The following is a 13,140-nucleotide window of genomic DNA, read 5'->3' on the forward strand; positions in this document are numbered from 1 at the left end:
TTCTTCTAAAGGTAATGACAATGTTTAGGCTATTATTATTATTATTGAACTGTAGAAACTATGTCATCAATAACTTAACACATGGACAAAATAAATATGCATAACATTAGTAATATACAAAGTACTTCTCATTGCAGTTTAAGGACAGTAGACTATCACATCGCATTTTGTAAAAATCCCTCTGTTTCTTCTGTTATGTACCTTTGTCACCTACTATACATGTTAATGTGATAAAAAGTGCTTTTCTGGACACCTTATCTATAAAGTCTTTTAGTCCAACAATATAACACATCTTCGGCACTTTTATCCAAATTCCCTAATTTTATCTTTTAAAAAATGATTTGCTTAAGAGTGGAGAAAGAAAATGTTGAAAGTGACTATACATCTTTCTACAATACACATCTTCCTGATGCACATGTCTGAAAACATCCAGCAGTATTCAGTTTTGGTCATATAAATGCATTTGGATTGTCCTTACATATCAAATGCAAGATTTTTTTTAGGAATAAAATATGAAGGAGAAAATGCTTCTCTTAATATAAGGAAAAGATCTTTATATCTTAAATGATAGCATATTGCCATTGAAAGGTCCTCCTTGAAATTGTCTATTCCAATCGTCCATCTGAAGTCTCTTTTTTGTGGCCAGATTTGCGTCTATTACCCCTTCTGTCATGACGCTTGGGCTCCTTGTGCCTCCGACTCCTTCTTTCAGCATGGCCCATGCGGTATCTTTGATGGCTTGTCTCATCTTGTCTGCTCTCCAGGAGACGTGAGACCATCTCATGGTCCTTGTTGCCCAAAACACGGGGCAGGAAGAGGGAAGCTTTGTCCGTGCTCTTCGTCTTAAAGCCCCTCCTGGGCCGACCTTTTCCATTAATAGACACGTACCACTGCTTCTTGACAAAGGCCCGATGCTTGTTGCCCCGTCCACTGGATCCTGAGTGCTGAGTTGTCGAGTGGTGCCGTGAAGCGTACGTATTGTAGCCTAACTCGTGAATGCGCTCCAGAAATTCACACTCCTTGTTAAAGACTTCCTAAAAGGGCATGGGAATAAGTATCTGTTAGACTTGCAGAAAGGGCATGGAATTAATGTATGATAATGACTATTTTTGTTAGATGAAAACATTTTTTTAGTGTATGGACCTTCATTTAATTAATTTCTTGGAATGAATAACAGCCAGATAAAATGGATATTCACTAAGCAAATTTTCTTTTAATGTCTTACTTTATTATGTGTTGAAAATGGCTTTTAATGGACCACAACATTGTACTAGTTACCAGAAGTCAGACATCTGCCTCAAATGATCATTTTGAAATTGTATGTTTGGTGATCAATTATAATATGTGTCTTATACTCTTCACAATGCAGAACGTGCGAGATCAGAAACTAGAAATCAGAATCGCTTCACACATTCTCAATAACCTGCACAAACTGACTATGACAACCTCATTCACCTCATTCCTTTTCATTTTGAAATTTAAAAAAATGTGTTACGTTCTCCTTAATAGGGTAACATGTGGGCATGCTGGTTATCCATGAAAACACCACCATGTGGCCATGGAATCAAATTGCTTTGTCATCTGAGCCTATGAGTAGCTTTGCATCTCCAGATCTATATCTTTTTTCCCCTGTGTGATGTATTCCTTACCGAGGCATATAGGCGACCTTTCTCATTCATGGCTAAATATCTTCCAGAGAACAGGCCTTTGATGGCTACCACTCCAACATCCACTGCTGTGATCTCTAATATACCTGGAAAGAATAAAAGAAATGTGTTTACACACAATGACTATAAAAAGTGGCCAGAAATGTGTTTGCCCAATTCTATAGGACGTGTTCAATTAGTCACAGCATTTGCAATTTACTGTCAGGCAATAGTGCTGAAAAATGATTGAAATATGATGAGGTTTTTTCATGTTGGTGACCCTTGAGAGAAAAGTGCAAACATGTCTCTCCCTTCCTCCCTCCCTCCCTCTCTGTTTTAATACTTCAAATGACTCGTTATATTATGAGTACTTCAAATGATTTGTTAATTATGAGTCTGAAAATGGCTCAATGTATTAACAAGAACAGGAAACAAAATGTGATTTTGATTTACGTTTCCTACAGCCCTCAAGCCATGCGCACCTTTCCCCATACAATCTAATCTTTTTTTCCCCTTCTTTTCTTTCTCAATTAAAAGCTTTGCCTGTTTTACTATGATCACAGACGTATCTGTTTATTTTTTCCGCATGCTAGTCGCGCTGATTGAGTTACAACCCACAGAGCAACTCCCGACAAAACCAATCCAGTGACAAACACGCTGACAGATTAGATAGCACGACACGGAGCGCCGCTTTAAGTGCATGTTTATTCAGTGATTAATGGCTCCTCTTCATTCCAGCCTCACTGAATAATCATCCCATTTACTGGATAAACACATCCGCTCTCTGTCATTATGTGAAACTGTCTGCTAAATCCCATTTTCATATGGAAATGCGCGTCCATTCCGTGTTTGCGTTCGGCTAATTGAGAGACCCGCGTCTGACAAATGACCGCAGAGTTGGAGATAACCAAAAGGAACACAAGTTAGAGCACAAATTAATGAATAAGTACAACAGCCACAAGGCACAAAGTGTGACTGAATTATTATGGAGGAACTGTGTAAATGAAACATTCAAACATGTCGGGAGTAAATAAAAGAACAAATAAACGAACAAACAAATGAATAGATAGATGGATAGATAGATAGATAGATAGATAGATAGATAGATAGATAGATGGTTGGATGGATAGATAGATAGATAGATAGATAGATAGATGTAGGTATATCACTCACTTTAAATTGCACTGTTCTAGACTGAATATCAATATGAATGTATTTACATGGCCAATTTTGCAGTGTTTTGCGCATCTTCGAAAGCCAGTATTCGTATAGAAATATTTCTGCTTTTACAGTAATTCAGGTTTTTTATACCGAGACGACCCACCAAGTTTGTTTTCTATTTTACTCCAGGAAACCTTTAATACATTTATGTTTTCGAGCTGATGGGAGATTTTACAGAGATGTCACAGCATAACCAATGCCAGTAAGTGTTTTTAAATGACACCCGCTCTTGAATTCGTCAAAAAAAAAAAAATAAATATGAAACGTTGTGTACTTACTCAGAGGATTGTCCTCTTCCAGAGATCCGTCTATTTTCCCGTTCGGGTGTATCTGTAGGTGATATTTAGTAGCACAGTAGAGTTTCCTGCGCCGCGGCGCGCCTCCGAGGTGTTCGTAAACGCCACCGCGTCCTCCGGCGTCGCGCCGGTGTCGCGGGTCACACGGTTGCGTCCCGGCACACGGCTGCGCCCTCGAGCCCGCCGAACCCCGCGCGCCGCCGAACAACAACACGCTGAGCAACACCACGAGATGAATTATAAGCATTGTGGCATGGTAGGACACGGGCAAAACCTCGCAGGATTGCAGAGAGCCTTCACTCGGGGTCCCATCAAAGATGCAGCATCATGATTCGTCCGCGCCGCGACGGCCGAAGCGCAGCTAGCCGCTCCGCGGAAACACGCGGAAAGTTTACGCGTGCCACCGTGCCCTCTTTAATCTGCCGTAATCTGGCCTTGGAATGGCCGTGGCCATTTATTAGAACCGGCGTGGTGACAGCAGCGTGGGCTCCTCTCCGCGGTGGTCATAGGTCCTTCCTATCCTCTCCCTCTCTCTTTCTATCTCTCTCTCTCTCACTCTCTTTCTCTCTCCAAGCAGGCTGCTGGGGCTAATCTGGTCGACGAGGAGGAGGAGGAGGAAAAAAAGAGTCAGTAGATTTCACAGGGAGGCCTATCGTGAGATTTCCACTGATCGACAGTGTGTGTGTGTGTGTGTGTGTGTGTGTGCGCGCGCGCGCGCGCACACAGAAATAAAGGGAACTCACCGCAACAATAGCCCGAGGCCCGACCAATTGATACAAAGGAAAAAGGGGAGGTAAAGGTATCAGTCTTGTGTGAACCGAGAGGGTTTGCAGCGTAAAGGATAAAGTTACAGAGCATTACACACAGTGCAAAAAAAAAGAAAAAAGAAACACGCATCACACGCAGTGAGCCGATTTTCGTCTTTTAGAAAGAGCCAAAAATTATAGCTGCATCCGAAAATCATGCGTTGTGGTCATAACAGGCATACGCATCATCCTCAGGCTGCAACCACTATCAAAAATCAATTTCACCACTCTTAGCTCGACTGAACAGTAATGAGACCATGCACACATATATACATGTGGCTTCCAGGGCTCCATATTTGAAACAGATGCGTGTGAAATTAGCGACACAATTTTTGGGAAATAAAAAATACCGGTTTGAAATATTTTAAGCGTATAAAAACAATGGTTTATGATGGGTTATTATGTATTAATCTTGCCCCCCCCCTTTTTTGTTATATGCGTGTGTATGTTTTAAAATGCATTTTAAGCATATTGTTCACTAATACGTTTAATAAAAAATTAAATTAAATAACTGTACGCAGAGCAACTTTGTATTGCCGCAGCTCACTCCCACGCAGAAATAACGGCTCATAGTCGTTCTGTCATGTCTAGTAACATGTTTTGGCCACGATGTCCGACTTGATCTCCTTTTGCAATCACACTCTAAAGAAAAAAAAATGGTTGCATTCCTCCGTTGAGCATCGTGTCGGATATTCTTACACATAAAAGGCCCAGTCGGGAAGGGGGGTATAGGATGCTTTTACTGAAGAGAATCGACCGATCGAGACCTTTTTTGTCCTTCATGACAGTCCAGAGAGGATCAGAGCAAAGAGCAGACGGGTATCCTTGCCATGTGCGGAAAGAACATCCGGCAGTGTAGTCCAGACTTGCCTTCTATAGTCCCACCAACTGATGAAACATCAATCACCAAGAACGCACCTTTATATAAAAATTCCTTGCTATGTATATTTTTCCTTTCCATACTACAACTATATTTGAATGCACTATTGTATGAATTCGACCCAAAAACTCCTTCAGCTGTTAGCACTGAAGGCTGAAGCTGCAGAAGTGGGTGGAAGCGCGACGCACAAATGGCTCCTGCCTAAATTGCTTCCATCTTGGTCACATTATGGTTACCATTCTCGTAATTAGCACCATCATCTACAAATGTGCTTGCCCTTTGGCGTAACACCGGCGCTTGCTATAGAGAATATGCATGCTTTAAAACCTCCAGGGAATGCGCTCTTAATTGGTCTTTCCTTGTCCATACATCACTGTTTGGACACACTGTTTTTTAAATAAAAACACTAGTTGGTCGTGAGCGCTTATAACGCACAGCTAGGCACACACAGCCGGGTATCGACCCACCGGGGTACGTGTGTGTGTGTGTGTGTGTGTGTGTGTGTGAAAGAGAGACGCTGCTGTGATGTGGTTTAATCCTGACAGAAGGCGGGACTTCAGATGTGGTCGGCCTGTTTCTTTCTAGAAGCATTTTAATTACGAGCCCACAGCCGCCCACCAAGTCTCGCAGTAATAATCAGTAGGAGCTGTCTGATTTTGCGCGGGCACTGCAGAGAGAGCTTTAAGACGTCGCAGATTTTGTTATTTTTATTTATTCTTTCTTTTTTTTCTTTTCTTTTCATCTTTTCTTTCATTTACACCATTAAGATCGATTCTATAAGCAAATCATATCCTCAGGGCTGCTCTTCCCCACCTTAAGTCAACATCCACAACAGAATCCACTGCTATGTGCCTACATCGGTGTCTGAATGCGTATTCAGTCCCTGAATTGTCACTGAAGAGGACAAGAGATGCGATAAGGTTAAGTGCGCACTTCCTCCCAATTAGAAGGTCTTCACTGACTCAAACTGCAGTTTATCTCAGTGGCCCACTTAAACGAGGGTTAATTGCAGATTTGCCTCTTCACTGTTTTTAAAAAAAAAAAAAAAATTTATGTTTAGCTTCACTGTATTTCTTTTACAACATTATATATAATGGAATAATATACAATTCTACATTATATGTGGAATAATTTAATTTAGAAAATAATATTTGTAGAATAAATGCAGTGAGGCTTAACATAGACTTTTTTTTTCTGTATATAGGACAGTATGAATTGTATGCCTATATGCTCTTAGGAAAAATAAATGAGCCTTTCCTTTTCACTGGGGTGCTTCATGTTTTGTACATTTAGTAGTCTTTTATATAGAAAGCTGCATGTATTGTAGCTTTTTATGCTTTAATCTAAAAACTAATTTAGGTCCATTCATGTAACTTAAACCATTTTAAAGGCACTACTATATCCACGTTTCAGGTGCACCAGTGTACAAGCAAAGACAAGGAAATGTAATGTTTAGTACAATCTTATCTGTCTGTCTGTCTGTCTGTCTGTCTGTCCAGTACTGTGCAAAAGTCAGAGACCACCATTTTGTGTTCAATCAAATAGCCATTCACTAGCCTACTTACTGTTAGTTATTTGGTGGCAAACATTAATGATGGTGAAATGTACAGTCCATTAATTCCACTTTCAATCAAATAGCCATGCAGTATTTATTAATGCAGGTCAATAGTAAAGTTCCATATAGTACAAATAAAGTATTTACAGATTTCATATAAGTCCTTGGTGTGGTGAAGAATAATGAAGAATAATGATAGTATTGATAATAGGTAGTATTTCATAATTGAGAATAAAATAACTTACTGCTGAATAACTTGTAAAAAAAAAAAAAATCTGTCTGCAACAAAGTCATAAAAATCCTCATAAAAGCAGCTATTCAGAACCCTTTCTAATTGCCCTCCAAATTCTCCAAAATTTTGTACACAAAGGCACCCCTTTTGACCTCATACCAAAGGTCAACAGTCACTAGTTCTTGCTCCAGCAGAAAAGGAGGCACCGATAATCTGAACCAAAATCAAACTGACCTCCTAATCCTTTTCTGCTGTACCTTTTTTATGCTATGATTTCTTGCTTTTGGTGATTTGATGGCCAGGGCTTGAGCTGCTCCAACTTTCCCAGACTCCCCTGCCTCTTGTCCGCGCAACAAATCACCGCTGAGGCCCTTTTGTTCGGCGGGTGCTTTGATCTCACCTGCCTGTCAGCGCGTGAGAGGGGGAAAAACGGAGTACAGTTGGAACGCACTGCAAACAAATTGGCCAAGCACTCTATTCCCGTAGACCGGCCTCATTAGTCCAGGTCGATCCAGGAGAAATGTTAACCCCTTTTGGCCATACCATGTACGCAAAGCTTGCCTACCTACCTACCTACCTACCTTCCTACCTATCTATATATCTATCTATCTATCTAGAAAAATTACTTTGAGACCTTCTGTGCAAATGAGCGTATAGGCTACATATTTTGTCAATTGCAACATTTTGACATTTTTAACCGTATGGCATTTTTGCACTGCCAAAGTACACTCATCACCATATCAGCACCATTAACATACCCATTTTAGCAGAAAGGTGTTAATGATGTTAAAGAGAATCAGAAACTTTGGCCTCACTGCCTCATTGCCCCTTTTCCACTTTGTAGCCTGTGATGTCAAACGCGCTGGATTCATTTTCTGTCTGTGGTAAGGTCACGCCCAATTTCTCTGTGGTCGAACATGCCAAAGGACACTTTTAATTTGCTTTGAACCGATTCAGATACAACACCCTTAACAGGTTTCAGAGCCCCTGAGACAGATCATCTCACTCATGACACACACGTTTCATAAATCTTAATGACAGATCAGTGCGTGATCTGTCTGGGTCGGCCAGCAGCACTTCAACAAGTTAAACCCATCTCTCTCTCTCTCTCTCTCTCTCTCTCTCTCTCTCTCTCTTGCTCTCTCTCTCTCTTTCTCTCTCTCCCACACTTCTTGAAACCAGATAGGGCTTTCTTATACCTGTGCAGCCCTTTGATTCTTTCCTGCAGGTCTCAAATACCTTTTGGGAGGACAGTGGAGTGCTCTGCACCTTCCAACAGTAAAATGATTGTGGTGGCCTGTAACTGTATAAGCCATCAATGGCTGACACTCTGAATGCTCAGGGTGCACAGGGGAGTTTGTGCTCAGGAATGAAAAGTGGCTACAGGACAGCAAGAGCAGTCAATACCAGCAAATGTTCTAACAGCTGTACTGAGTATGTCGGTTCAAGACAAAATAGTGAATAGTGTTAGGGTTCAATGAATGTATTCGGTGTATTACATCCAATAAAAATGTTATATTATTCCTTTTGAAAGGATACTGGTATATACTGCTATATATTTGTTTTGTACAGTTATCATACAGTGAATTTTTCATATGGTTCCACCTCAGCACCCCACTATCAGCAGAGTTCTGGGTGATGGGTGCTGGAGGAGGGCCACGCTGTCACTGCTCTCCCGACAGTGACGGAGCAGCTGTCAGTGACTCATTTGAAACTCAATGTCACCTAATTTCCCTTTAATATAAGGGCATTGACACAGGGGATGGAGATCCCAGCAGGGGCCGCTGCATTTGAAAGGTACATGTTGATAGTGTAAAAGATGGATGACTGAGGAGTGTTGCTGCAAGCTGTATTGTTCCCCCGACTCCTTTTGAAAACATCACGGTGACATTTATACGGACCCTCTATGGGCTTTTACTGTGAGATCCCCTTTGTCTTCTCTGCGCCTCTCTGAACATGCTCACACATGCACACACCCTCCATACTAGCAGTAACTGAATTGCTCAATGCACTGGAATGGACAATGAATTGACGCTGTAGTTTCCCATACAGGTGTAACGCAGCCGCCTGACGCAACTCTAAGCGGGGGGATTTTGGGGGAAAGGCGCAAACTACCAGTACAATAATATTCCATTCATGATGTTTTTATTAATTTTGTTAGTTTCATTTATATTGTGTATTTTACTTTCAATTATAATACTACTTGATCGTAATATTATATTATAACATTATCTTTGTAGGTATAATTACAATCAGGTGCAAGATGCACAAAAAGATCTCGAGTTCATTCTTAAAGTGTGTTATGTGTATATCTTTGTATATTTTGTACATACCGTATATACAAAAATATATTTATCATTTCTCTTGGTGCGTGTGTCATCGTCTCATCATTTATTGACATGACTAAAATGTGCTGAAAAATTAAGATCTCTTCGATATCAATAACACATTTCACCTTAAGTTAAAAATGATGTACATACAAACATGTATTATGTACCAATACATATCGAATTTACAGAGAATTTGCATATTCGCATTGATACAATCTATATAGTATGTAAGGATTAAAACACGATGGGGCGTGCTTTTACAAGAAGATGATCAGTGACAGGGTTGGTGTGATTTGCCAATGATTACAATGATTGGAATGATACTGGAATGATAAAATGATTACATATTACTGAGAAACCAGAAATTGCAATGTCCTCTGTCCTAAATTCTCTCCCACAGCAGAAAACCTATTGACACTTAAGTTCTGACACTGGAGACTCCTTCCATAAATGTTGAATAAACATCTACTGGCATAAAAGCTTCACCATTTCAAAGATTATACGACGTTTTTTGTACAATACCCACACATTTATTATAAGACTTAATTTATGTGGCGCGTCCATCATACAGGACTGTCTGAATCAGTTGTTACTATAGAAACCATAACACATTAGAACAAGTACATTAATATAAATTTATTATTTGAATTACATCCAGAACTACTGTCAGAGCTGCTATTATAGAAAAAGTACAGCATTTTGATCTAATTGGAAATATATTGTATAACATTCAAATATATTTGTAGATTTAGTACACCCCGAGAATGCGTATATGTACTTGATTGTACATGGCAAATATTTGTATATTTGTATATACAAATATGGCCTACTTGCTGTGTTGACACTAGTAAGCCCTCCAGCAGGTGTGATGACAGAGCCCACAATGGCCGGTAACCCCCAGGATCAACTCACAACATCATACATTTCACGGGTCAAAAAACGTGGTTCTTAGACATTAGTCATTTTGTATTATTCATCACTGAGGTGTCTTTAGTGGACAAGATCCTGCTGTGTGGCCAGCCAGTTTTGCCAGAACATGGAGGTTTGCAAGAGAGTGTGGGAGAAACAGTTATCTTGTGGAGGGCAAATTGCGCTGCTGACAGAAGCCTGTCTTGGAGGCACTTATCACCGTGGTGCCATTTAGTGATGTCTTTCAAGGGTCTTAAAGCCAACATGGCCCAGCTATGTTAATGCTTCCCGTTTGATGTGCAACCGATGAGTGGAGCGTGTTGAACTCAAAGCATGCCCAATTTATATGAAGCGTGAAATTTATTCAATACTGAAACTTATATGGAGGTGTTCTTTGCCTGCAGAAAAGTTGCTAAAAATCTATTTGCAACCCACGGTACAATTAATAAGTTTTTTTCTTTTGCATTTCCATATATGCCTTCAGTGGACCTGCATATTTTTCCCACTGTTTGACACTGATTACGATTTAGTGCGATTTACTACACCTGCTTTGGTATGATGTTGTACTGTAAATGTACCAATTTATATGGTGCAAAGTGGTAATGTGGTTTCAGATCCAGAACCCAGTACTGAAGTTAATGTTAGCTGCTCCAGCACCCGTGTTTGAGCCACAAGTCTGTGGTTAAAGTGTTCGCTTTGATGACAAGGCCAAAGCTAATGACACAAATGAGGCGGAAGATTGTGGTCAGTACCCCAACCCTGCCAAACGAGTAAGGATGGAGCTCAGGATGGCTTAAACAAGACGCTTTAATCATTTAATTGTCCAGTGTCCAAAGTTTAAGCCAGTGTTTGACTAGAGGTTGAACACATCTGGCTTCTGGTCATGTGTTTCCAAAACTCTGTTGGCACATTAGTAACAAAATCACTGCTTTGTCCAGTTTCTAGCAATCAGCGAGAACAAAACTAACATTCGTGATGATAATAGCATCATGAAATCCTACAAAATAAGCACAATATAGCCATAAAAGTGAGCATGAAATTCACGGGATTCACGTTTAGCCATCCTCGATGAAGTCTGCATGGAAATTTCTGATTAATAGCAGGTCTGGAGCATTGGAGCAACGGATCGTGAGACTGCACTGGTCTATTCACTGACCTCGTCTTGGTGTGCTGGCCTGACTCCAGCAGATGACACTAATAATCATTCACCACATGCTCTGAAACCGGGTTTATAAAGAAATGGTGGGGCATGTTGCTGGAGTAGTGCTAGACTCTGCTAACGAAGTCCAGGCTATGAGAAATTCACATAAGCATATACAGAGAATGTTTTACGGTGGGGGTGTTTTTCCATGGGAGGTGTTTTCTTCTACACAGGAATGAACTTCATGGCATTTCTGTAAGACTCCACTGGTAAGCTTTATAAGGTTTGGTTTGCAGTCACACTCACTTATTGTTTCTTACCTGACTGTGATATGTTCCAGGTGGTCATATGATAATGTATGGGATGAACATATGGTAAAAATGCAATGAATTCCATCCAAACATGAACAAAAATATGTAGCTTAGAATAAAGGTTTGAACCTAATGAAAAATGTATCATTTGTTGCAGACCTTAACACGCATTTCCATGTGGCTGCAGCCTGAGCCGAGAGCCGAGAGCTTTGCTTCAACACTGGCTTGAATGTTGGCTTTGAAGAGGGGATTAGGATTAACATTGAATTCACATTTTAACAAAGACTTGACCTAGAACTCTTGTAGGAGACGTAGCCACTTGTCAAAACCAAAAGAATAGCTAATGTTGTTGCATTAATTCATTGATGAAAAGTATGCTGTGGTCTTTGACTTAATTGAAAAAAAGAAGACCTCCAGCCGCCCCAGTTCTCCCACCCCATTCGGTGACAAAAGCTAAAAAGAAAAACTCCTATTTTGGGGGGGATTTTGGTCTATTATTGTTTCCTTCACTTGTGATGCTCTCAAAGCCCTTCAACTTGAACTCCTCTAAAATCACGTGATATAATGGCACGAATAAGTTATTCACTTTTTAAAATTAATTAGCAAAATGCTAAGGCTGCAGTGTGGATAAAACTGGTCTAATTAAAATGCACTGAAACAGCTTTGTTATTTGCACGTGGAGGACACACTGTTAATATCAGGATGAAAGTCTCAATTCCATAACCACTTTTGTCATATTACATTGTACTCAGCTACATCCGACAATAAAAATAGGTAAACCAAACTTGTGTCATCATGCCTAAATCCTGGGTTGTGGTCAGGCCCTGGGAGCTGGCAGAGTACTTGGACCAGGAGCGAATTGGGGGATGTGGTTAGACTCCCTTTTTGGGCCGTGAATAATGACACAATTGTTTGTCAGTCAGGCTTAGAACAGGTGTTACGGAGCTGCAGACTGTAAAGCTAGAGGCCAGTGGCCTTGCTCTCTGATTTCAGGGAGAAGGGAGTGGGGGGGACTCGAAGTCCTGTGATACTTTTGACATGCTGGGTGGTAATCCTAGAATACATGTCCAGTATGTCCATTTTCAGCACATGCTGACAGAAAAACTAGCTCTGTTAGACGATTAATCAAAAAAGTCTGACTTAACTGATTAATTTAAGCCAGGAAAACAAGGAGGATGAGCACACATTCTGCCTTGAGAACATCAACGTTTCGAAACTTGTTGCGTTCACAGAAAAGACCATGCAGCAGGAGCAGTTTTATATACATCTGTGGAAGCCTGCAGATGATATTTAAGCATAAGTGCTGGAAACCACAGCAATGCTAATGTTTTCCGTCGCTAGCCCTCCCCAGACCCTTTGTACCCGAAAAACACTTCGTAACTCACTGATATTTTGCAGGGAGGTTCCTGAATTTGCTGCCAATTAAATGTGTCAGTGTAGTCACGCTCCAGTGTCAAGGCTCCCAGCATTTCAGGGTAAGGCAGTGTTTTGCTTAGAGCTTTTGCCCACTATGTGTGACTTAGAGGAGGCAGGGAATCATTGTCAACATCGGCAAAGGTGATGGGGTTAAGTGTTGTTGGTTCACCCTAAAAATCGAGCATGGGAAGGAACTTCTGTATAACGTGTGACTGCCACATACTCTCAGGACGATGCTCTGTTTTTTCTTCTTCCACACAACTACAGCAACTTGTCTTACCTGTGTACCAATCCACTTCAGTTTTCAATAAATTTTGTTTATGGCTTTGGACATATTTCAGCTGAGCCCTTGAGGCCACAAGGTCAGGTCCTCAAACTTTTTTCACGTAAAAAAGTT

At 40.7% G+C, this 13,140-nt stretch overlaps 1 protein-coding gene across 1 annotated transcript; it reads right to left on the minus strand.

The window, feature by feature from the left end:
* Positions 1–594: 594 nt before the first annotated feature.
* Positions 595–4,471, minus strand: fgf3 (fibroblast growth factor 3). The gene is made up of 3 exons (XM_053635658.1): positions 3,146–4,471; positions 1,650–1,753; positions 595–1,034 (listed from the first exon to the last, which is right to left on the minus strand). Exons 1-3 carry the CDS (start codon positions 3,408–3,410, stop codon positions 606–608), a joined length of 798 nt encoding a protein of 265 aa, XP_053491633.1. The 5' UTR covers positions 3,411–4,471; the 3' UTR covers positions 595–605.
* Between the last annotated feature and the right edge of the window lie 8,669 nt (positions 4,472–13,140).

Source organism: Ictalurus furcatus, chromosome 10 (assembly GCF_023375685.1).
Source record: "Ictalurus furcatus strain D&B chromosome 10, Billie_1.0, whole genome shotgun sequence".
Taxonomy (NCBI): Eukaryota; Metazoa; Chordata; class Actinopteri; order Siluriformes; family Ictaluridae; genus Ictalurus; species Ictalurus furcatus.

Bases quoted from the DNA above. Each gene is read 5' to 3' on its own strand.
- fgf3 (XM_053635658.1), bottom strand. From the start codon at position 3,410: ATGCTTATAATTCATCTCGTGGTGTTGCTCAGCGTGTTGTTGTTCGGC. The intron at 1,754-3,145 runs GTAAGTACACAA...TATTCTTTCCAG, and splicing joins GGAAGAGGACAATCCTCTGA to GTATATTAGAGATCACAGCA. The intron at 1,035-1,649 runs GTAAGGAATACA...ATGCCCTTTTAG, and splicing joins AAGGTCGCCTATATGCCTCG to GAAGTCTTTAACAAGGAGTG.